The 27,158-nt window shown below is 41.3% G+C and overlaps 1 protein-coding gene across 2 annotated transcripts in view; it reads right to left on the bottom strand.

Moving 5' to 3' along the window:
• ube2f (ubiquitin-conjugating enzyme E2F (putative)) overlaps window positions 1–27,158 on the bottom strand; it is a 56,541-nt gene that overhangs the window by 26,250 nt on the left and 3,133 nt on the right. The window contains exons 2-5 of one of the 2 annotated variants that reach the window (XM_083777202.1): window positions 20,876–21,027; window positions 19,398–19,427; window positions 17,060–17,125; window positions 3,852–3,919 (exon numbers count right to left, since the gene is read on the bottom strand). In XM_083777202.1, the coding sequence (XP_083633328.1) occupies window positions 3,852–3,919; window positions 17,060–17,125; window positions 19,398–19,427; window positions 20,876–20,990 (279 nt within the window). In that variant the 5' untranslated portion in view covers window positions 20,991–21,027. Of the gene's footprint in view, window positions 1–3,851; window positions 3,920–17,059; window positions 17,126–19,397; window positions 19,428–20,875; window positions 21,055–27,158 lie in introns of both variants that reach the window. The other variant, XM_083777201.1, reaches the window with a different exon arrangement.

Raw genomic sequence — 27,158 nt, forward strand, 5'->3', positions numbered from 1 at the left:
AGTTGTAGAGTTTCTGAACTGCAGCATTCGCCCTGGTTCACAACGCAACGCAACACGGTTGGTGGAGCTTTAGCGTATGCTACTGAGCAAAGGGGTCCCAATACAATATGCAATGTTTACATATAGACAGTAGAAGCACAAAACTCAAGCAACAGCTCAAATCTAAACATTACGGGTTCAAAATGATGAACCCAAACCCCTAAGGGATCCCTGGAATTGGTTCTGAGATCCGAGTGGAGCCAACATAAAAAAAGAAAGGCACCCACTCAACGGAATGACATTAAATCGCATGTTTTCCCCTCAATGAATAAGTAACTTCACATTAAGGCACTCATAAGTCACTCACACCATTGAGTCCATGGGGGTTTGTGCGTGCGTGCTCTCTTGGCTTTAACTTTAACGAACAGAGAAATAACTTAGTTCTCCCATTATATTGTGCTGCAGTAGCCTAATTTGATCCCTGGTCAGCCAGTGACAGCAGCACTTGATCATAGCCTGCTGTTTGCACACCTACTACAACCAGCACACAAAGAACGATGGTTTGTTGTGTATTAGCTTGTCTGACACCTTGATCGAGATGAGAGAGCAACTGCAGAATGGTCATTGCGGCGAGAGGCAAGCATGCAGCCAATACACAACAACGATTGCGCAACAAAATGGGAACGGCGCTAGACCAGCGCAGGGTCGGGAAAAAAAATAAATGTGGGGTCATTCAGACCCTTCTTACCATGACCATAATGTGTCAGCGTACTGTGTAGAATAAGTGCATATATTTTTTTTTTCTTTCTTTTCACACAGTCAATGTGCTAGGATTTAGAGCAATACATCATGCAATCCTACAAAAGTGCAGCGGTGAAACTGCTAGCAAGGACGTTTTAGTATCATTTTTAAGGATTACTCCATCACTGGTGCGGTTGGCCTCATGCAGTGAATGCTGGAGTGGAAAACCTAAGTAAATACAGTAATGAGACTATAATTTAAATAATGTTTGGGATAAAGCTCTAAGCTCTGCAGCCTATAGGGCCTAGTCCTTAATGTGATTAGGAGAATCATCGCATATCGCCGTCAGTGACTCGGTGTACATTTGCTCACATCACTTTCAAAATGAGGTAGCTGTCAAGCTGAAAATAGAGTTGTTTTTTCAACCCCTGAGCAGTTCACTGAGAGTTTTTCATACGAGAGCAGCAAACCTCTTGTTGGCCAACTGCGCTGCAGAAATATATTATACCATATTTCAGGGCCGGGACGAAAAGCATAAAAATGTGGCGTGTGTGCTTTATGGCGACAGGTTTTCTGTTCATGGACGTTTACAACTTCTCATAAAAGAAAGCCTGACATCCTAAACACAGACTTACTGCCCATTCCCATTAGGCCTCCATTAAGATAAAGAGCAGCAGCAGCTGTGTGTGTGTGTGTGTGTGTGTGGTGTGGTGTGGTGTGGTGTGGTGTGGTGTGGTGTGGTGTGGTGTGGTGTGGTGTGGTGTGTGGTGTGTGTGTGTGTGTGTGTGTGGTGTGTGTGTGTGTGTGTGTGTGTGTGTGTGTGTGTGAATGCAAATTGGTTATAAATTGTACTCAAGCTTTTATGGAAGGTGTTAAGATCGATCGATGTCTCCAGCAGGTTCACACCTGACATGCAAACAAATACACACGCATTTGAGCGTACGCACACACGCACACGGAGCGGACAGTGGAAGTGTCACATAACATCATGATGACAATACAGACGGCACACAAATAAAAGCACTTGGACACATCTCAAACACACATGCACATAAAAGCAAACACATAGACACAAGCAAACACACACTGGCCGGGAGAGATACAAGAGTGTGAAAGATTAATCGATGGGATGAGTGATTAATCGATGGATGAGTGATTAATCGATGGATGAGTGATTAATCGATGGATGAGTAGACAGACAGACAGACAGACAGACAGACAGACAGACAGACAGACAGACAGACAGACATTTGTTCTTACACCATTGATGGCAATTGGATGATTTGAGGCATTTCGTTCAAAAATGTGTTTTACTATTTATCATTATCATTATTATCATCATTACTATCTTATATCAATGGAACTGGTGAGATCAGGGACTTCTTATGCATACTACAGCGATCAATACTATTACAGTATTGTTACTATCATCACTGTCTCATGTTTATATCTACAGGTTCTATTTATTTATTTTTTATTTATACTCGCATACAATTATCATCACGCAGACAATTTCTCTGTGTACATGAAACAGACTGTACGGACACTCGGACACTGACCCTAGTACGGGAGGGGGGGGGGGGGGGGGGGGGGTGTTATAATGTATGTATACACAGGCATATAAAACAATGGGGGAAAACATTGAAAATGGAACACAGAGGGGAGAGTTAAGAGTATGGAGAGAAAAATAAAACAAAACAAAAGTACAATAATGCTGTAAATATTTATGTTGATCACTCTCCTCCCGGTTCTTGTTGTACCCCCCCCCCCCCCCCCCCCCCCCCCCCCCCCCCCCCCCCCCCCCCCCCCCCCCCCCCCCCCCGCAGAAAAAAAATAAGTTGTTTTCGCTGGAAGGCCTACTTTTAAAGCAGCTTCTATAGGCCAATGTCCAAGCCAAGGTGAGGACTTTCAGGACTATATTATTATTATTATGAGAGAGAGAGAGAGAGAGAGAGAGAGAGAGAGAGAGAGAGAGAGAGAGAGAGGGAGAGGGAGAGGGAGATATAGAGAGATACGGAGGGAGAGAGAGAGAGAGAGAGAGAGAGAGAGAGAGATCATAGGCGGCGGGTGCGTTTTACCTTTGGGTAGGCTACAGAATTGCCTTGGGGGGGATTGTCCGCCGCGGATTTATTTATTTCCCAAATGAAATGAGTTATTTAGCATACTTTTACCAATGAATTAGCCTATACACAGACAGTGACTGATCAGCCTATTTTGGACGATATGGGTCTTTTCTCCAGTCAGTGTGTAGTCTCACTAGTCTGTGTAGGGTTAGGTCTCTTTGGTGAATTCTTGATCAGTGTTATTATGTCACGCCTCAAGAACAACTACAAAAGAAACCCGATTAGCACTTTTTAACACCTCTTGGACGGCCGGTGTCTCTCAAGACAGCAACAATTGAGGAACAACAGGGGAGGCGCTGTTTTCCCGAATATTTGACGATGGGATTCTCATATAGCCGGCGGAGAGGTCCAAAATGTTCGGAATTCCCAGAAAATATGTAAATGTAAAATGTCCACGAAAATCTTCATGGGGGCCTAAAGGGGCCCTGGGAATCTTCATGGGGGCTGTGGCCCCGTGGCCCCCACAGACTCTACGTCGTTGGCGCATGCTCTGTGCTGCATGTCAGCCTGTCTGTCCCCTTTGATGTGTTAGCAGGCCGGCTGAAAGCAGGCAGCGAGCGACGCCCACAACCCTGTCGTGTTCTGGAAGCATCATTCAAAACCCCGATAGGGTTGCGTGAAGGGGGGGGCTACCTGGTTCTTCTTCTTGTACGTGGGTGGGTCTATTTAGCAGCCCGTTACCGCCACCTAGCAACATTATAGCGTTTTCATAAAGTGTGTGTTCTCGTGTAAAGGGTAAGGGTCAATAAAAAATGAGGACGAAACTGGAAACCGGAAGTTGCGGCCCTTGGACTTTTGGCATTTTGCTGAGTGGCCCCTGAACCATCTAAAGTTGAGTAGCCCTGACCTATAGCCTTAACTAATCGGTACTCAACTCCTCAGTATCAGGGGGGAAAAAGTGCATTTATTCAGGATTTACTATTCTTGTTGGGTACTTTGTTTTAACCACAAAGATAGTAAAACAAAACACACACATGCACAATAACAGGCGATGACGAGCGCACTCACCACCATGTTGTAGGCTTCAGGGACATCTATTTCAAAGTGGAACTTTCCACTCTGGTAGTAACCCTCATCTGTGAACAGAGACAGGGAGGAGAGAGAGATAGAAGTAAAATATGTGTGTGTGTGGAAAAAAGAATCCCTTTGCTATGAGAACTGTGTTCTCTGGACAGTCTTCTCTTTTAATCACCTTTCTTTGGCCATTTAATTCTGCTGACACACACACACACACACACACACACACACACACACACACACACACACACACACCTAATTCAGAATTCGAATCAATTGAGGTGACCTTTGCAGCGCTTCTCCATCTCTTTCTCCTTTGCTGGTCATCCAAATGGATGCACACAGGTTCTCTTTAGCCTGCTGACAGCCAATTAGTGGGCTGTTCAGTGACACAGCCGGGTCTGTTTTAATAGGGGCCTATAATGAGGTAGATGGCATTTATAGTCTCTATTACTCTATGATCTTATGGTGACGTGCGGTTGAACAACTATATGAAGAATTAAAGTAATAAAAATTACTTGAGCACTTCCAGGGACGGAGAGAGGCAGATAGGAGATGTGGGGAGAGGGAGGTGGCGGCAGACAGTGAGAGAAAAGCGAGAAGTTAAGGATGAGAGGGAGACGATGCCCTTGACAGTTAAATGGTGCAGTGATTCAACTCACAGACCTACACGGTGAGTCATACCTTGGACCAACACTCAATGTGCTTAAGAGAGGAAGAGAATGAGATGGCTTTAAAAAGATGACTTAAATATAAACTTCAGGCCACACATGGGAGGGAACAGTCTGGTAATTTGATCTCAACTTCTAAATGCAGATGTATTCATATCCACTATTTGCAGTTTAAAGAATCAAGAATGAAAAATATTGAACACATTTACATAATATACTTTTCTCTTTTTAAATATTTTCTTTCTTCATTTGTTTTGGGTCTTTTTATGCCTTTATTGATATGGAACAGAGAAATCGTCATAAATGTGAATTTATATTGGTTATGCCATAGTACAGTATGGTATGTCTTCAGTCAACACCCCTACATTTATGATAGACAAAACTAGTTATCAGTTATTATCACCAAGTATGACGATAGCATGCAGAGTTCCTTCCCATTGATAATGCGGTGTTAATGGTGAAAACATATTTACAAATGTACCTTGTCTCCTTATAATAACCTTTGCTCCAAGGAACGCCCTTTTCCTATTTTCTATACAATTTGGTGTAAAGAAAATACATTTAAGGGAAGTACAGACTGGACCATGTGGACTTGAGACAGAATGAGGAAAATTAACATAAAGAGATTACATCAATTTACCATACTGCACATTACGGCGGGGCTCCACCGGGCGTGTTGCGTCTCCGTAGCGTGCGTCAAAAAAACGAACCGGAGCAATTTTAATGCAGTCACGCAACGCAACGCGGGCAGTGGAGCCACCCTTCATTGATTAAAAAGGGAACATTCCCTGACGGTGACGGAGACGCGCCCGGTGGAGCCCCGGTGTTAGTCACTGCAGTCCTGCAGCCCAGAAGAACATTTCCCATGTCTTTTATGAATTATGAATTGAATACCCAGGACCTGAATGGAAACAAGACCACAAGGACTTTTTCGGTCATCCCTTTGGAAGTGTGTTTGACTGTACCCTGTACTAATTACATTTCTGTTTGACTGTACCCTGTACTGATTATATTTCTATTATCAATAAAGTATTCAATCAATCAATCCTAATTTACTAGTCATTTTACAAGTTCAAGTTGTTTATTGTCTGTGCAATGTAAAGCAGTGACACAGTTTATTGCAACAATGATATCAATTCAAATTATTGTACTATAAGCATTCCTCAACAATGTGAACTCACCACTACTTCAATTTGACCTTCACCAGAGTATCAACTTGCTCTGACACAGTGATTCCATTAACCTCGTTACTTTTCCTTTTTTTCTAAATTTGAGGTAGCCATTCATTTTTACCCATTTCTTCTACCAGTGTTTGTCCAATGTCCATATAAATGTAATATACCAACAACCCTCCCAACACATTTCTATGTTGCCACTGCTATTGTACCCTACTGGCACACCAGCCAGTGAGGAGCCCCCACCACGATGACGTACTGTACCGCCTCAATCCTACTACTTCCGTTCACACCCCTGTTGACAGCGACAAACATGGCCCTCCATTTGCCCGGCTTCCTTCCCCAAACACAGCCAATTGTGTTTGTGTAGAGGCAAGCCAGTTTCTAGACTCCATGGTGGCAGACGGGTACTTTAATTCTGCGCCATCCGACCCGTGTTCCTGAGCAGCTCAACAATGACTGGACAGCTGATATCAAAGCAAGGGAAAACAGGGAGGATATTTTTGTGCAGCTTAACTAAAAGAAATAAAAAAACATTGGCACAAGTAGGAATTACTGTAGGCTATCAAAAGTTCAAAGTAATCACAAGTGCAAAAAAGATGAATGTATGTTGTGTTTAATAAATGGTTGGCATGCATTATACAAATGGCATGTTATAGACAAAGGTGCGTTGTTGTAATGGCAAAACAGTGGCCTTGCTATTTCACATTGTCCATGAAGTTTCAGATACAAAAAATAGAAAAGTTAAATTAAGGAGTAATATAGAAAGGTGCACATAATTCAGCCTCCTGGTGGCGCTCCAAAAGGCAGAATTGAAAAATGCAGACATTTTTCCTTGGCCTGTAGGGAGTGTGCATACAAAGTTGTACCCAGATTGGTGCAGTTGTATGTGAAGACGTGACTTGGCCTGTTATAGTGCGACCATGAGGCTGATTTGAAAAATATTGAGTGGCATTTCTTCCTCAGCCTAGTGGGAATATGCATGCACAGTTTCACCGCAATCGAACACTGCGTTCATGACTTTGCATTTTGTACAAAGCGGGCCTCTCCTGAAAACCTGGATGGAACATGAGAAATCAAATACACCCGTCTTGTAGAGATCATGTGTACCGATTTGCATTAAATTTGGATAAAATCTGAAGGGCACACGCACGCACACACACACACGCACAAATTACTTTGAATTATAGATGAGTAAAGAGGACAGTGCAGAGGAACGGAGAGTGTGTGAGTGAGAGAGAGAGAGAGAGAGAGAGAGAGAGGGAGGTATACTGTATTAGGCCAGTCAATCTAAGCTAAAATAAATTAAATTGCAAACTAATCGTTCAAGGTTTTTTATGATCCATTCCTTAGGTCCATCCAAATAACATATTCAAAATAGTATATAGGTCCCATCCTGGAGGCAAATCTTTCTGGTGATAAAATGGCCACCAACGTAATCAAAAAGGTCAACCAAACCTATACAGGATCACCTCACTGGTCAACAAAAACACCTTGAAGACCCTAACAGGAGCCCTTGTACAAGGTTTCTTCGACTATGCTTGCACCTCCTGGTACCACAGCACCTCTAAGGCCCTTAAAACAAGGCTCCAGACTTCCCAAAACAAACTGGTCAGGCTACTACTTGGCCTCACTCCCCGAACCCACCTCACCCCTGCCCACTTTGACAGGCTGGAATGGCTTATTGTTGACAACAGCACCTTGCAATGGGTCTGGTCCACAAGACTCGCTACACCACCAAGATACCCATGTACCTGTCGAAATACTTCCTTAAAGTCCACTCTCACAACACCAGAGGGATTTCAACAAACCATGTGCAACCCAGATTCGGCACGAACAAGGGACTAAATTAATTTGGCTCCTATGCCACCAAAATGTGGAACGCCCTACCAACAGTCATTAAGACATGCAAATCCCTTGACTCCTTCAAAACTGCTCTCAAAGGGCACCTACGGACGGCTGCAATTCGAAACTGGCCCCCGTAAAATCTGGATCTCCCACCCACCCCTGTTCCCCCTCACTATATGTTTCTTTTTCCCTTTTTCCCTCCTATGATTTCATTTTGACTATAGTTGTGTATATTCATACGTCTCTAAATGTTTTGATGAATTGAAAACGGTGGGCCCTATTGTAAACAAGTGTAATTCTTTATGGTGTCATCCACTCACTGTTAACAGTTTTTGTATTGAGTTGTACTTGAAATGTACTGTAATTCTGCAAACTGTTAATAAATCAATCAATCAATGGGACTGCAAATCTGATCACCGTTGAAAGGAGGATTTTCAAACCTCTATAAATCGGAATCCAGGAGAGCTGTCCTTGGTGGATCTTCAGCCATCACAATTTGCACTGCGTTGCTCCCGACATGTAAACCCTTCTGACGACCGGTAAACACTGTGTGCTTGTGCTAATGATACTAAAAGATACTGTGTGTAGTGACTGTGTGTGGGGGGCGGGTCAATGGTGGCACTGGGAACTTTATAAACTGCTAGCCGCAAAGAAATTATTAAAATTTGATTTGTTTTGCCTTATAGGTTTTTAATGGTACTTCAACTTTCAACCCCTGAATTGACCATGATCCACAATTTATATAATACTCTATTTTTAATGTTATTTGGATGAACCTAAGGATCATAAAAAACCTTGAACGATTACTTTTGCATTTCTTTTGGGTCAAATCTTAGATTGACTGGCCTATATGTTGTGGGACAGCGAGAGAAATGGAGACAGGCAAAAGAATGATAAGAACAAAAGAGTGAGAAAGAGATAGCGTCTGCTGGCTAATGGTTCCATCAGAGGAGAGGACATCAATTAGTCATGACGATTGTTAATGTGCCAACTGTCTTTACCATCAACATACTGCCACGCGCACGCACACACACACACACACACACACACACACACACACACACACACACACACACACACACACACACACACACACACACACACACACACACACACACTGTTCCAGATTACATCAAATATAGATTTCCTTCAGCGAACAGTGAACACAGAGATGTGTTCACCGTTACAGATAATCAAATATTAATACTGAAATACAAGACTTGTTTAAGAAGACCTTTTTGTCCTCTGGCTATAAAAAGGCCAGGCTATTTTAACTGTTTAAAGTGTAATGAGTGTATGACGGTGACATTGACCAGAGCAGACTGCTGCAGACTGTGTTTAGCCACACTTCAAGTCATTAAAACACAATCGGAAATACTTAATACTAAATAAATATCCATATATTTGTGGCAGAGTTTTGCTAAATGCATGTACTTCTGTGATGTTCTATCTGTATTAAATGTGATTCCCATACAAAGCACAGAAAGTGACACACCTTTTATATATTTCAGCTGCAATCCATACGTTTATAGTGAATTAAACATTATTTTAACCAATATGCACGGTAGAGTAAGGTTGTGTTCACACTAGCTGAATTTTATTAAGAAATAGTGCTGGCCTACAGCACTTTCTATGGAAAGCTAGACATTTTTATAAAGTCTCAAACTAGTAGGTGTACATATCACAATAAAGTTGGTGTCCTCGGTTTTTGGACAACCTGTCCTGACATTGAACAAAAACTGCTCAATATGTAATTTCATTCTGATGGAGTTTGTCCAAAAACACAACAAAGCAGGAGGTGACCCATGAGTTCACACCCTCGTTCTACATGGTGGGCAGTTTTTAAGATCCCCTGCTAATTCCCAGGGGAAATAATTAAAATAAATAAAAATAAAATACTGTACGTATGTTTGTTTTTGTAAGTAATAAGAACGGGAAGGACTGTATTGTCAGTTGTTTTCAATCTATTTTGTTAAATGTGTCATATAATCCCATATGGGATTCATTCATTCATTCGTATAAACAAAATGGCATAGCTGAGGGTTTAGTGAGCCCGCCTGGGGAGCCAGAGCCCCTGGTTGTCCCAGGTACGATTCCAGGCCAGGCCAGCAATGTGTCGATAATTGTTCCCCGAGCGCTGTAGAATTCAATGAGCTCACTGCTCCTAGTTGTTATAAGATGGGTCAAATGCATGTGTGTGTGTGGGGGGGTGTACACACACACACATACACGCACGCACGCGCAGTAACGCACACACAGCAACCTCTCAGCTGAGAAACCTGCCCGCCTGACTTGTGTTGCTAGAAAAGCTAGGAACTGGAAAAGCAAGTGTCAGTATTCTGCAAATGCAGTCTGCATTTTGTACTTTGTATCATTTCAGCAGCAGACGAGCACAGTTAGCAGGTAGCAAGGCTGTCTGGGTATTGAGGTCCTGAATGGAATCCTGCCCTGGATCTTGCAAATAAAAGATGCCTGCAATTAGTTGAACTGCAAAGCGATTGTGAAACTATTGAAATTAGGCTTTCTGAGTATACCGAGATCTTCCACATGATCAAAGGCAAGATCAAGAAGTTCAAGAGCACTGATGCGCTGATGCACACCTTTAGTTTGAGTATTTTCTTTTATTTATTTACAAGTTGACAGTCAGTTTTCCTTTTATGTATTGTAAAACAAGACACAGTGGATGACGTTTTTCTCTCCAGATTTGCTGCGTGTAAGCAAGCATAAACATGCTCTATTAGCCATAACATTTTGGAGGTGTCGAATAGGTCTGTCCTGGACCCTGAAGAATGAAGAGAATGGCCAACAATCAAATAAAAGGACATGAGACAAAACCTTGTCTGCGTATTTACTGCATGTATATTTCTGTGATTGTTATGTTGAGAAACCTTATCTTTAAAAGATAAGTCTTAAGCATACATTTAAGCATACAGTATATAGTTCTCTACCTGCTCTGTTTGACTGATGCTGATGTAAACATATTAATAATACCTTAGGCAACAAGTCAAACTTGATTAACTGAAATGTAACTAGTTTGATTACAGGAGATCGTCATATTACTCATTTACTGTGGCAAGTTCTATTCTCATTTTCTCTCCTCCTGTCTGTTCCCAATGACCTTTTTCACAGAACTAATATTAAATGTAATCTCTCCCAGACACTTCTGATTAACACAATAGTGCAATGTTCTATTGTGTGCGCTGACCTCAGGGGTGCACCAGCTGCACCTGTACACAGGAACCTACAAATGAAAGGACACAAGACAGCTTCGACAGGGTGCAAACACACCTACTGTACTGTATGCTTGCACAAGTGTAACACACACACACACACACACACACACACACACACACACACACACACACACACACACACACACACACACACAATTCCGTTTTCCCAGACATTTTATCATCTATAATTAATAGGGTGGTGTTGACTCAGCAGAAACATAATACATCTATCTAAGCAGCAGGGTCGGGTTTACACATATAACACAACACAACACAATCCCTTTAATAATCAATTTCGGGTCCTATTAACGATTATCGACCAGTCCAAAAGCCCTCTCGCTTCTCTATTTTTTTTTAAGATCAATTCACCTGATGACATAATGGTGATTAAGAGTCAGTAGAATGCCTATCAACATAGTCAGTTTGAAAGTAAAATGCGAAATGTTTTCCTCAGCCATGACAGTTTAATGACGGCTTACTATTGACTATACGGTTGACTATTGAGTCTGTAACAAAATGCCAACCTTTTCTGGCGCTTAGCAGGCTGTGATGTCTGATGTCTTGATGGCTTCAGTCAGTTAAATGCTAATTTAACCCAACCGACAATGTCTAAACCAAATACTGTCTAAACTAAGTACTGCACCCGGAAAAAATACAACTTGTATGGAATATTTGGAAACTAAAAGGAGATGTTCATCAACAGACGTAGTAAGAATATTTCTGGGTTGGATGAAGTCTCACTGTGCTCTAAAGGTGTTCCTGCTCGTTTCCCTTTGGTGTTAAGAAACCTCACCTTTAAAAGATCATTTTAGCAACAACAGTGCCTGAACATGGACTGCTAGTTGTTGTATCTTTCACACACACACACACACACACACACACACACACACACACACACACACACACACACACACACACACACACACACACACACACACACACACACACACACACACACACACACACTTATTGATGCTCTCTCCCCGTCCCTGGGTTATTATGTGGGTGATGCACCATATGTTCTCTCTCTCTTGAAAGTTTGGAATAGGCTCTCACCCTCCCGCCTGTAACCTCACCCTAAAAATGATGACACCTAACTACAGGCTACACTTTTTACTGCGTTTCTTAATTTTGCCCCATTTCATAAAACGCTGTCAAATCTTCTGCCGCCAGCCTTAACGCCGTGACTTTCTCCAGCCAGACCCTGAGGGAACTCAAGCGGTTGAGATGAACAGATTAGATTCATGCTGAGGGGCTATGATAAACGTGGATTGAATTAAACAGAAGATGTCTTCCAGTTTAGCATGGATGAACAAAATACAATCATATTGTCAGTAGGCTGTTAAGTTCTTTGCTTGGTGAAACCCCTTGCATCACCAAGCAGTCAAACTCTTTCCTCATTCCCAGCCAATAACGTATATTACAACCATTTTATTCAATGGCTAATCCTGCCAGGAACTTGCGTCCAGTCAGTGTTTCCACTAGAGGGAACTCTTAGCGAACATATGATCAACCTTATGCAACTCCCTCTGCAGAAGCACACGTGCAAGCCATGTACTCATAAAACTCTGCCTCATTTTCATTTTTGAGCGGTGCCTCCAACATTCTGAGATTTTTAGAGGAAGAGACCGGACTGGAGGCATAGAAGGAAGTAGAGAAGCAGAAGGAGTGAACTCCAAGGAAGGAAGAAACAGTTTGATGTTCTTTAATGTCTTCCAATAACACAGAGAACCATTGAAGAGAACCATTAAAAAACAATTTCCATAACCCCCGGGCGTGAGAGAGGAGTAGCGTCTATGTTGGGAGTCTCAGGTTTTAAATTATTGAGTTATTCTCTCCCACAGGGCTCAATCTCCATAACACCAACTTGACTCGTCTGTATATAATCGCTGAGCTCTGCTTTTCTGTATAGATTATTTCCCCACAAAAGCTGTGAGCCGGACTGTTAAAGGTTGCAGCATACTGTACTCCTTACAGAGACAAAGTTCAGCGAGGTCATTGCAGAGAAGTTTGCTTCAGCAGTTCTTGCACCGACCAACAAACCGGACATCCTCACTGATACAACAATGTGGACGCTGTGTGTGATTGGTAACAAATTCAATGTGCTCATGTTTTATCTCGGCAATCTACTGGCAACGAACCATGGACACTGGACAGTGTTGAAGAAGGAAGTACAAACCTTTGTAATGTGTCTCTAAGGGACAATAAACACAACCGAATGGCAATTCATGGAGAGAGATGGCACACACTTTGCCCATTGTGCCTTTTACCAGAAAAATAACTAAATATTCAAGACAAATCTGTTAAAATACATCGGAGAGTGATAAAAACAAAATCACCATTCCGGGGCACCCGCTGGCTTAGTGGCCCAGGCGCATACCACATCATAGACTCTAATGCAGCCTGACAGTGTGTCACGTGTTTGAATCCCAGTGCTGGGACCTTTGCTGCGTGTCTTTTCCCATCTATTCTCCCCGTTTCCTGTCTATCTTACACTGTACTGTATACTATAAATAATCAATAAAGGCATAAATGCCCCAAAAAAAACACTCAAAGCGGGCCATTTTGAATATAAAATAATTTAGTCCTTAGTCAGAGAGACCTATAGTTCTGTTTTTGTCAGCTGAGAAAGGTTTGACTTTGTTTGAAGTGCGTTGCTGGCTTTAAAGTGCAAATTGCACTCTCAATCTCGCATATATGCCGGGGCCACACCACCATACAGTCAAACAGACATGTGACAGTTTAGACAATTATATATTTGGATGCTGATTTAAAACAAATATCTTTGTAGACAAATGGTCCTGTGGAGGCATAATTCAATTAATTGCATCACTTTTAAATGCATCCTTCCTGCTGAGACAGTGGTCTATTTTCTGGCCGAGTAGGCAGGGGAAAATACTGTTCTTTCTCAAAAGAAATTGCACCTAGAAATATACCCGTTTTGGAGCAATTGTAGATTTTTATTATTTTTTATTCATGACTTAATCATTTTCACACTTCTCCTGGCACATTCCTGAGGAGTTGAATTAAGTCAAATTAAAAACTCCCAAGTTCTGCCTGAACTTCCTTTCCTTAAGTTCTGTTTATCTGTTTTAGCTACTTTTAACCTGACAATCTGGCCATAAGTGAAACTTTAGCGATAATAGTCGATCAAAATGCTCACAATGCATTGCGGTGTGCTATCTATTTTCCCTATTCGGCATATAACTAAGTATATAGGGCTCATGTCACATGGTTATGGTACTCTCAATATTCTGTAGTTTCAAAAGTAAGGACACAACTTCATCCATCTGCCATCGTTGAGCAGGTGGTAGGCGGACAGACACCGATTGAATAGTAGGATATATACTAGTGATGTACCGAATATTCGGCCACCAAAATCATTCTGCCGAATAGTGGCAAAGAAATCGGTATTCGGTTTGGTAGATTTGGGTTACCGGTTTTGTTGTGATCAAAATGTCTTTTGCCATTATCATGTAACTCTACACCAAAGGTAAGGCCATGACAGCAATGGTACAAAAACTGGTATTAATCTTATTGTTTCCTAGATTCGGGATTTGGTTTTGGTCAAGATTGTACCATTTGGTGCATCCCTATATACCCTGTGATTTAAGACAAACAAAGAGGTTTTTGTATCTAAAGTGATATCCAATTCTTCTTAGCATCCTCCTCGCATCCACTTGCAGTGGGATCAAATTGGGGTCACTTGACCTCCTGCTCAGGAGCATTTTGTGCAGAAGATGAGACATGAGAAGAAATTATGGAAAACACAGCCTAAAGTTCTTTCTCCATGAAAGAAGAGAAGAACAATTGAGAGACTGAGCCAATGAATATAAATGAGCACTTAGTGGAAAAAGATCACCAAGGAGTGAGTTCTAGAATGACAAACAGCAGAGAGCTACTTTAAGAGATACTTTAAAGTAATGAACTGCGTACTGCGCACCACATAGCAGCACTGGAGAGGTCCTAGAAACACTTCAACAAGTTGGCCAGACCGTTATTATGATACTTGGCATTAAAACATCCATTTCACTTATGTATATATTAATTTATTTATTTGTGTAAATAATAGATAATGTAAAGGAATAACCATGTGTTTAATCACTGTGGTTCTGTCATTGCACTCTGTTCTACATTTGGCAAATACATACAATCATACATAATTCTTAAAGGGAAGTGTCCATGATGTCATGGACAATGGGCTCACTTACTTCCTTTGAAATAGTGGACTCACTTCCTGGACTAAGATTCCCATAATGCTTTGGTGCACTGCTCCTCCTTGTGACGAGGGGAGGGCTGTCTTACACATATTAACCACATACAAACTCAGGAAAGTGTTTCTTGTCTCCCAAACATCATTAAAATAAGATCTGGTTGCAAAAGGGGTGAAGTGTCTCTTTAACAACATGAACCCTAAAACATGAACCCAAAAATAGCAGATCTACAAATACTAACAGAAATAGAGGCCTGGGGGGAAACCAGGTCAACAAAAGGTTTACAGGGTTTAAGTAGTTAAACAAGCAGCTAGCTATACTGAATTTCAAGAATATCATGCTAATGTGGGACTGAGCTTCTCAAACTTATATGGACTTTATGAAAACAAATGCTGTCCAGGCTGTGTTTATTTGTTTGTTTGTTTATGTATTTGTTTGTTTTGTGTTCAATATCTGAAGCACGATGCTGATATATTTTGAGATTAGCAGGAAAACTGAGCAATATGAACAGCTGTTTTACAAAGGGACCTCGTAACAAACTTTGGTCATTCTCAACTCTGCATTTTGTGAAGGTAAATAAATTAGTTCTGGAGGATGGAGCAGCAAGCTACTTACAGATGTAGCTGTAAGAAAAAGACCGCTTTGCAGGATTACCATTGCTAGTAGGTATGCCAATGGTTAGCCATATATTAATAAATACCCAAATACGCTTATCGGCTTATTGGTTAATTGGCATAATAAACACAAATTCAGCATTTTTTCACCGGGAGGTTTACTGTAGATCAGAGAGAAAGAGAGTGAATGAAAATGTACAAAGGCAGCATAGCTCGGTTTTGGTGGGCCAATCAAGGTTCAATTCATTTCACAAAGAAGAACAAAGCTTTATGAAGCACTGCTCAAATACAACAGCAGGATGAGCTACATTTGTTCTTGAAGGACAGACCATAATTCAAACTATGTGGGTAGGTGACATGCAATATTGAGCCTGGCTTGGACAGTTCGTAGACTATGTTGTGATTATAAACAAATTAAATAAAAACCTAACCCTCCGGCCCTACAGAGGGTGGCCAAAACAGCTGAGAGAGAGAAAGAGAGGCACGCATTTCAGGTCTATACGGTATCCGACAGGTATAGCTTAGTTAGGTGGGATCTCTTGGCACACTGCTGAACAAGCAGATTGGACCTAAATGCAGAGAAGGCAAGACCACCAATAAGTGAGGTTTTCCCCCAGAAAATATTTTCTGGGGGAAAAGAACACAAGCATAGCATACACAAATGACATACAACACACACACACACCGTTACCACCACTAGCTCTCTCTTTACACACACAAGCATAGCATACACACACACACACACACACACACACACACACACACACACACACACACTTTGCCTAGAAGAAAGATTCTTAAAAATGAGGGTTCCATCATGGACTGGAGCAGAGCTGTGTAACAGGACAGCTTACAGCTTACCGCTTACACTACCAGGGACAAAAGAACACTGCTGAGCCATCGCAAACAAGTGAGGAAAAATGCTGACTACAAAATTATGGTTGGGGATGGTAGATAATAACTTTGTTTTTGACTGACTTGACTGGTAAATAAATTCAGATAAAAAGGACATACAATGAGTGCTGGCATTTTCTTCATTTCAACGTATACATTGCCTTGCACCGTAAGGACTTTATTCTAACCTGGAGTGCTGAGGGTTGTCTGCTGCGGCAGTACTTTCTTACTCTTTACACATGAAGACACTGGACAGACAACTTATTCTTTGTAGAACAAGGGCAAGAGGTAAACTGTAGCAGAGACGGTCTCGGTTTAGACCTGGGTGTGTGTGTGTGTGTATATATATATATATATATGAAAGCACAGGAATTGTTTTGCGTCACTTATAATGAAATTATACATCATCAATGACAGTAGTGCACTCACATTGAAATGGATCAGGACTGCAGCATCAGGGCTGTCAATTAAAGTACATTTCCCTTACAATAATATGCTACAACTGTGCTGGGAAGAACCAGAGGCATGTTGTGTGTTGTCTTGTTCTTACCTGGGGACACTGCCAGCTGAAAATGATGGAGTTTGTCTTCATCTGGGAAGCTGGCTTTACATGTACCTGACCAAAGAAAATGACAAAACAAAAGTGGTGGTTAATAGTATAACAACAACAAATCAATAAATCAATATACTATAAAAAATAAAAAATAAGACAGTCCTGTGTGTCTTATTTATTATAAGATATTATTGGTATTGAGTATGTACTGCATTAGAAGAAGCACTATCACTTGCATTTGTATCACCACTATACTATACTTTCATTATCTATTTACTTTGGTCAACCTTGGTTGTTTTAAAACGTGCTTTATAAATAAAGTTTGATTTGATTTGCATCTCATTATGTTCGGATTGTTTGTACAGTACAGTATTTGTTTTTTGTTTGTGCTCATGTTAGACTGCTGCGTGCAGCCAGCTCTGCTGAATGACTTCATCGGTGAGATCCCAAATGGCACCATGTTACCCCCTGGTGTTCAAATTGGAGTATTACAGCTGAAAAATGACAAGCCGCAGGGAAAAATCATTCAGCCCTATTTAGCAGTGTTTATCTTGAGCATGTCTAAATGAAAACAAAGAAGGATAATGTGATGAACTGAGGTCATGCTTAGAAATAGCTGCCTGAACTATTACGGTAATTGAAGAGGGAATTAAGGCTGATCCCTGGTCAGGCAATTGTACCCTGCGGTATATCTAAGCGTGAGGGGGTTACAGGAATAAAATCAGTCACTTTGACATTGAGGAGATTGGAGCCAGTGTGAGTTATGGATTGAGCATTGAGGAGGGACCTCAGCTGGAGCAACTCACTCTACAGTTGAATGGAACTTCAGAGTAATTGATTTCTCCTTTAGTTAGACGCCGCATCCACTGAGAACAGCGCAGCTTTTGAGCTGGCATCGTTTTATGCTAAAGATGTGCTAGCAGTGGTGTAAAGTAACTAAGTACATTTACTTAAATACAAATTTGAGGTATTTCTACTCCAATGGTACGGAGTATTATCAATATTCAGTCATTTTCTATAGCCTACTTTTACTTTTGATACTTTAAGTTTAAGTACATTTTGATGGCAATACTTGTACTTTTACTAAAGTAGGCCTACATGTTGAATTCCAGACTTTTCCAGAGTATTTCAATACTGCATTATTGATACTTTTACTTAAGTAAAGTACTGCGAGTACTTTTTCCACCACTGCGTGCTGGTGCACTCCTCTTCCCACTGTTCCCAGTGCCTGATCATCACGCTACAGCGTTCCTGGCCCCCTTTTGACTTTTATAGTCACTGAAAAGAATGCATTATATTTTGGATTTGAGAGTGAAATTTCTGTGGTATTCTAATTCATTAACAAAACTCAGTGAATGTGTGTAAAAGTATTCACACAATTTAGGTAAGCATTTGACATAATGAAGAATCTAACCCCAAGTTAAACAAACTTGGTGTTGGCATAAAGTTCAGAATACAGTTTTAAGGAACTTGAGGTCCAACTGCTCTTCTGGTACATTACATCCAAGTGTATACATCCCCCCACCTTTCAAAGCTTTTTCATTTTTCAGAACAGGTGTTAAAAATTGATTTGGATTTAAGGGCTTTAAGGGACCTTTAATCTGTGCAAAATAATGAACATAATCCATCTACTGTGTTGTAGCCTGTTGAATGGTTTCCTAATAGATGAATCAATCATGTCCTCAACAGCTCGCACACTGCTAAGATCTAATCGCGGTGGGGGGGGGGGGGGGGTGCTCAAGTGAACTAAAAGCTGCAAGTAAAGTAATCTGCCTGTACGGAGTTCAACAAAAGCAATGATAGACGCATGCTGTGCTCACTCCTTAGACCAGGGGTTCTCAACCTATTTGAGTTCACCAGTTCCCTCCTCCTGCCTGCATCTGGGATCTCTCAAGCAGAAACGATGAACCCGGAAGCAGCGGGACAAACATTTGATATCTCCATAATAATTTCGAGTTGTAGTCTTGTTAGGTTGTGTTTACATTTGCGCTATATGTCATAAGTCTCGTGTTGATCTCGCCTCTAGCGGCCTCATACAGCCGCATATCGCTCCGGCCAGAATTGGACCGGAGTACATCATCTCTGCCTGAGAGTTCCCATACTCTCCCTGCTTGCAGAAAATAATCTGGTGACCCCCCCCCCGAAGTAATTTGGCGACCCCGACCCACAGGTTTAGAACCCCTGCCTTAGACACCTACAAGCTGGAGGCTGAGACAACCTGAATGACTTTAAAAAATCTGGTGTTGAGCACTTTCTTAGTGCGAACTATGGAATAAAATACCATTATCCTAAACAAAGGAATGGTAAATGAAATGACCTAAAGTTTATTACTTACTAGGGAGGTTGGCTTCAAGTTCGGCAACTTCTGTGAAGAGAAAAGACAAGAGAATGAAGTGAAAAAGAGAGTGCGAGGAGGATGTAGAGAGATGTGGATAGGTGCACACCAACACACACAAACACATACACATGTACCGTATGTGATTTCGTCACTAATTACACATGTGGTATCAGAATGGCAAAGACTGGCACACTTTCCGCCACCGATACCGAATCCAATAGCACTCCAATGTTCACTTTGGGAACATATGTCTTTGAGCTGGAAGCTGAACCGTAAGTATTCAGAATTACAATAGTGTTTTCTTTTCTTTTTTTACTCTTTTGACACCCGTTCCCATAGGTGGTAGTGCCAGCTAAATGTGCAACATGAGCAAATAAGAGCGGCTCTCGAATTAATGTTTTCTTAGGCTCCGATCATGGTACTTCATCTCATTATGAGCCATAATGTCACTAAGGACGGCGTGCGCGCGTGCATGCGGGGATTTTGGCTGTTTCTTACATGGACTCCGTTGACTAGCTAAAATAAGGTAAATAATAGTTTTTAAAACTCTAGATTAAGGCTAATTTATCAAATATCTGGATCTCGTTCCTGGCTACCTGTGCATTATAACATGAATCTCTAGATCTCAGACATGGCTTCCAAGGAGTTAAGCATGCTACCAGGTATTGAGTTTTGGAAATGTGGCCAATGCTTATCAAAATGCCACCATCCTTTGTGTGAGTTGCAAACCCAGTGCACCTCATTCCCACTGACAAAGACTCAAAATGCACCCACTAGAAGAAAATAAAATCACACCCGTGTGAACTGAGTGGTGCAACTCCGTGTGGGGTCCACAGGAACCCGCGTCCGAAACGGTAGAGAAATGACAGTTACATTATCTCTCTCTCTCTCTCTCTCTCTCTCTAAATGTTTTGATGAATTGAACAAGGTGGACCCTCTTGTAAACAAGTGTAATGCTTTATTGGGTCGTCCACTCACAGTTAACAGTCTTTGTATTGAGTTGTGCTTGAAATGTACTGTAATTCTGCAAACTGTTAATAAATATTTCAATCAATCAATCAGCATTTAAAAAGAAGCACTGATATGTGCAGTACAACAAAGTACCAATTGGCATTGCAGGGCAGGCGTTGTCATGTTATTGTCTCATCATGATAATTATTTATTGGTATATTTCTTCACGAAAGTTGCAGATATTTAAGTTCCCTCCCGTTACCATAGGCAGCGATCTGTGGCCAGTGCCATCAGAATACACAGAATTTTTTGAGAAAAAGAGCCGTTTCCTATCCGCATGACCCGGAAGTAATAATCGGCCATTTTCGAGCCAGAGTCACAGTCGTGATCTAGCTATAGAACCATTGATATGGTAACCGGGAGCTCAAATTAATGTTTGCTTAAACTCCCAACATCGTACTTTATCACATTCTGATGCGATAAACTGTAACAATACTAATTAGCAAATGGTTTGTTCCACAGACCTTTGGTGAGGAGGCGGTCCCTAACAGAGATTCTGTGGGTTGAGTCAGACGGTCCGGGGACGCGGCCTGTCTTCCCTCCGTCTTCTCTCTTCAGTTTACTGGCCAACGTCAGCATGACTCCACTGCTGTGTTCTGCCCCGCACTGCACCCTGCTGTGGCGCACACCAACAATCAAATTCCTGTTAATCACAAACACCATAAAATAGTGGTTTATAAGCCTTTTCATATCAAGGTCCATTATTTATTTGGCACTTGAGCCACGGAGCACCATTTGATGAGATTTAGCCTCTCAGACCGAAAACTTAGAATATTTTCTTGTCATTGGATAAGATACAATAAAATAAATATCAATAAATGTATTGATATTAGTATCATACTGTAGGAGAGATAACAGGCAAACATTGATCAAAATGACAATTCTTCTACATTCTCTAATTATGTAGACTTCTTGTAAATTAAGTCATGCAGATGCGTACAGTAATGCAGAGCGTAACATTTATTTCATTTTACGCTCTCAAGAGTAAAAGATCTAATATGAGTCCATTTGGTTCACCACCAATAGTACAGCAGATAATAGGAACGATCTTTCACTTGGTGATACAAGCGTGAAATTTGGCATGAACATGCCTCTGGGTCACCTCTAACTTTTTTAACAGAGCCAACGAAAAATCCAATATGGCGGTAATTTTTCAAGATGGCCGCCAAATAAAAAAGGCCTTTTGTGGCGGTTCTGGACAACCATGGGTGCGGCCGATTCGAGACCGGGCACTGCACTCCCTGTGGGTGTGTGGAACGTGTGTGTCGAATTTGAAGTCGGTGGGGCGAACGGTTCTCGAGTTACGTGGATTACAGATGTACACACGCACACAAAATTCGTGCAATATAGCAGATCATTGGAACGGTTGTTCGCTTGGTGATACAAGCGTGACATTTGTCATGAACCTTCCTTTGGGTCAACTCTTTAACTTTTTTAACCGAGCCATCCAAGAATCCAATATGGCGGTGCTATTTCAAGATGGCCGCCACATCTAATTGTTAGCCTATGTCTACATTTCTTACAAATTTTAGGAAAAATGTCACCATTATAGATAGATAGATAGATTATTATTTTTATTTATTTTTATATTCTTTATATTATCTTTTTCTTTTTTTGTTATTTTTAGTTTTCATACTGAAAATGGTAGCATGCTAATGCTAAGTTAATGCTAACATGGTAGCATGCTAATGCTAACATAATAATGCTAACATGGTAATATGCTAGCATGCTAACATAGCATGCTAACATGATAATGCTAACATGCTAATTAGCATTAGAAAATGTCAGTATGAAAACTAAAAATAATGACAAAAAAATAAAAATAGAATATAAAGAATAAAAAAAATATATAAAAAATATATATAAAAAAAATAAAAAAAATCTATCTATCTATCTATCTATCTATAATGGTGAATTTTTTCCTAAAATGTGTAAGAAATGTAGACATAGGCTAACATTTAGATGTGGCGGCCATCTTGAAATAGCACCGCCATATTGGATTCTTGGATGGCTCGGTTAAAAAAGTTAAAGAGGTGACCCAGAGGCATGTTCATGCCAAATTTCACGCTTGTATCACCAAGTGAAAGGTTCTCTCACAATATGGCTGTTAGCCGCTGTACTACAACTACATCATTTAGCTCAAGGACCACTGGTTGAAAACCACTGCCATATAAAAGGATCCTAAATGCTTCAATGTGGGGGAAAAAGAAGAACTATAACAGTGTATATTCTTATATTAAATCAAATCAATCTCAGTCTTGTATGTTAAAATTGACACATGGAATCGTGCTGTGTGGGGTCTATAGAAACCTGTTAATCGAATTTGGGGTTAATTGGCTGTTTCAATTTAGCCTGGCATCAGACTCACGTTATGAGTCAATGCCAGGCTAGTTTTGTTTCGTCCATGATATGCAGGTGTAAAATCATCATTATTAAATTAAAGCACTGCAGTATGTGTGTGTGTGTCCACTTCCGCAAGTGCCTCCTCACAACGCACGGACAGCCTCACGGAACCTAGCACCACACAGCCCTCAATCTGCCCCGCATTACACATGCCAAACATTCTAACAATCATCTTAATTAAATTAATTTGCGTAAAAAACAACTCATCTCCCCGGAAATCATGTGTCACCAGTGTCACCACTGAAATGCATGTTGGGACGGCAACAGATTAATATTGGCACACAGTTTTCCGTGCAACATCCCCACCACTGTGACCGCACCTCCAGCCCCACGCTGTGAGAGACACACACACACACACAACATTCCATCCCCGTCCGCAACAACACAGAGACAGTCACTTCTTCCTACGACCACCGAAAACTACAAAGCCATGCCAAAGCACAAAAAAACATAAATTCCCTCACAATCAGTAATGTGATCTATTACATCGCATTACCCACACTGTACATAATTTGGTGTTCATAATATTCAGAACGGGTGAGGGCTAGTAGTATTAATTTGGCTTGTCCAAAAGAGGGGATTTAACCAAAACACTGAAAAGATAAACACAGGGGACCAATGATTCTGTTCCTTTGCTGTTCTTTGTGCCTTTGAACAGTCGATGGATGGCCTTGACACTAATTAATTAAGCCTGTGTAACAAACAAGTTTATATTGATTAAGTAACCTAATGGTAATTAGGCAGTAGTTAGTTGTTGTAAAGATGAATGTACTGCAAGGCTGTAAGGTGTCTTTTAGAGTCTCTCTCTCTCTCTCTTTCTCCAATTTATATCATTAGCAACTTGAATGGTCCCAGAGTAGGCTGGTGCCTGAAGGGCAAGAGTCTGCTTAATAGCAAAGGCAAACCAATAGCACTAAACACAAAGGAGCTGATTGCTATTTAAAGGTTCAAGGTACAAGGTTCAAGGCTGTGCTTTATTGTTACATCTTGTGTACAGGTACACGAGTAAAACATATTCTTTCCTTCAGAAAATGCAGCAGCATACGTAAGAATAATATTAACAATAATACAAAATAGAGAGAGTGCATAACAGCAAAATAAGCAAACATCAGTGTATGTATTGTACACGTGCATATATGATATTGGGATATTATGTGCACCAACAGCATTTTTTCAATTGCTGCATTTCTGCCAGGCTACCTTGAATGAAACAATTTACAATACATTCAGGCATAGAAGACACTCTTATAGTGACTAATAAGCACCACAAGGTATTAAGGTAATACATCAAATGCATAGAAATAGTCATCTAGGATCATAAGTTAGAACCTATCATCCATCTAACAATAGAATATACAAACATTGAAACTATAAACACTATAGAATGCTATAGAATGCCAAATCAATAATGGCCTGCCTGGCATCTGTGTCTATACATAACTAACATGCTATCTAAATTTCATATTCTATCCTTTGCATAAGCCTGCAAGGTCGTCAAGGCTAGAGCAAGTGCTACGGCAAGTGCTACGGGCTAAGGGCCGATTCATACTCCTATTTTAGAGCCGAATAAAAGTCGGTTCGGCTCTGTAGAGCCTACAATGTGCGGGGGGGGGGGGGGGGGGGGTACCGTCCTAAAGTCGGCTCTTCGGTGCTACTGAAATTTTCTCACAAGCCGAAATCATTTCGGCACTACAGCGCCGAAACAGCGGTAAAATAGGAGTATGGATCGGCCCTTAGGTGTCTGAAGAGGCTTTCAGACTACGGTGAAAGATTGGAAGTGAGTGCTGTTCTAATTACAACAAAGGCCAATAAGCAAGTTTCTATCACGGCATTGTGTTGTGTGCAGACTATCATTTGACTTGCAATAATGTAATACATACATACATCTTGATCCGAGACGAAATATCAAAGTCAACTGAACAAATTAAAATCTCCAATATTTATAGGCAATGGGCTGGGCACCACAAGATGTACAACCTACATGCAAACATCCTCGTTTGACATGTCACATGTATGATGAAATGTTGCCTTATATTGGTTGTCTATGGTGTGGGATACAAAATTGGCCATAACCTTTTTTCGCAATGTTTCAGGCAGAGCAGACCTCTCATTCTGTGGACCTTAATGACCAAGTGAATAGAAAAAACACAAATAGGAAGTATGTCATGACATCACAGGTTAATCCTTAACTGTTGAGCTTTTGGGCCTGTGGCTCCCTGGCTACAGGCAAAAAGAGCTCAAATGTCAAAACTCAGAAGTATAAAGGAAGCAGTTTTGCTACAGTAGCAGCTGCTCTTGAGCCAGAACAGCCACAGGAGAGTCGTGTGGCACCTGGCAATGCAAAGGACGTCTGTTTTCTTTTGCCAAGGAGCACACCATATTGGGGGAGTGCAACAAACTGAAAAAGAAGATACATAAGGACAAGATTGCCTTTCCAACGGCGAAAGGAATCCGCTTCGGATGCTTAAATGTAGGACACATGTCTGTTAGTTGTACAGGGCGACTCATGTGCAATGTGTGAAATGGCAAGCACCCTAGCATCCTTCACATTCAGTTTAAGGAAAAGAAAACGGATCAGAAACAGGAAGCGCAAGTGAGCAGCGCACTCAGGATTTCTGTTGCCAAAATAGAGGAGCTGTTAATCTCACAATACAATTTCAATGAAAAGTCGACAAAGGAAAAACTTTAAAAACAAGAGAGTACTTGAAATTCACGGACACGATGGAAAGGTCAGTCCAACTTAATGAAGGCCATTACTGTTTGGAACACCACTATGACCAACAACTGCAACATCGCTGAACATAAAGAGTAAGTTCAAAAGAGACTTAAAATATCAGCAAAACTATACAGCTTTTTAGGTGATGTTATTGACAAGGGATACGCTGAGATTGTACCCCCACATCAATTGCAATGTAATGATGGTAAGACATGGTACCTCCCACATCATGGAGTGTAAGAAATCATTGAGAGTAGTTTTTGACTGTGGGGCAGATTTAGTGTCTCATCAAAATGTATGCTGCGCTGTCAATCAAGTGCCGGGAAGCACTTCTTTATACAGGGACAAATAATTTCAGTCACCCAGCTTTTGATAAGCACAAGAAAAGCAAAGAGCACGTCAACATAGTTGAAACAATTAATAAGGATCGAAGTTGCCCACTTGACAGGTGGCAGGACAAACGTCAAGCACTGTGCAATATATTTCTGTTGGCCTTGCATGGCCCATGAGTTCATTTGAAGAGGACATTCCGCTGCTCAAGAGGCTTGGAGTTAACGTTGGAACTTGAAGTGCCTATCATTCACGCAAAGGGGGGGTCCCACATCATGCAAACCATTGCACAATCAGCTCAGAACTGTGTGAAAAGTTAAAAGCAGCAGAATTTTGGGGTTTGCTCTTTGACGGATCAGAAGACATAAACAAAATGGAGCAGGAGATCGTGTACATTGTGTCGGTGTCTAGCAATGGAGAGTTTAACTCAGATTTCCTTGGATTAATTCATCTGGGGGCAAAGCGATCGACACAGGACATTGTGGATGGACTTGGTTTAGCGGATGAGTGGAAGACGAAGTTGGTCTCGGTGTGCACAGCTGTCCATGTGGGAGTATACAACGGCGTCATTCCTAAACTACGCCAGAAGTTGGTCATCGGGATTCCCTTGTGTACAGCTTGTAGCATAAATGTTTAGGTTGTAGCTTTAAGCAAACTGAGCTCAAAGAGCAGTCAGTTTCTTCAGTGTTTACAGAATATTCAGTGCTTACCAGTCAGTTTCTTCAGTGTTTACAGAATATTCAGTGCTTACCAGTCAGTTTCTTCAGTGTTTACAGAATATTCAGTGCTTAAAGACCAGTCAGTTGTTTCAGTGTTTACAGATTATTCAGAGCTCAAAGACCAGTCAGTTTACTGTGTTTACAGAATATTCAGTGCTCAAACAGTAGCATCCTCCAGCATGTCTGTTGGCAAAGACTCCACTCAGAGAATGGATGAGTTTACTTTAAAGCAAGCAAGAAAACGTTTCGCAGCCTCCTCTGTGTATGACTTGGTCAAAATAGTGAAAACAAACAATCCAGAGACTTACTCCAACATTCAGAAAGTCCTTGTGTTGTCCCTTATACTGTCCTTGAGCAGTGCTGCATGTGAGAGAGGATTTTCACACCTCAACATTATAAGAAATCACACCCGTGTGAAGTGGGTGGTGCAAGCAACTCCGTGTGGGGGTGGGGGGGGGGGTTCCAGACCCACAGGAACGCACCCAGGGTGCCGGCCCCATTCCGGCGAGCCGTCCCGCGTCCGAAACGGTTGAGAAATGAGTTACCGTGTGGGGGTTCCTCTACTGTACCCTGTACTGT

Source organism: Protomyctophum parallelum (genome assembly GCF_964188405.1).
Source record: "Protomyctophum parallelum genome assembly, chromosome: 11".
Classification (NCBI taxonomy): Eukaryota; Metazoa; Chordata; class Actinopteri; order Myctophiformes; family Myctophidae; genus Protomyctophum; species Protomyctophum parallelum.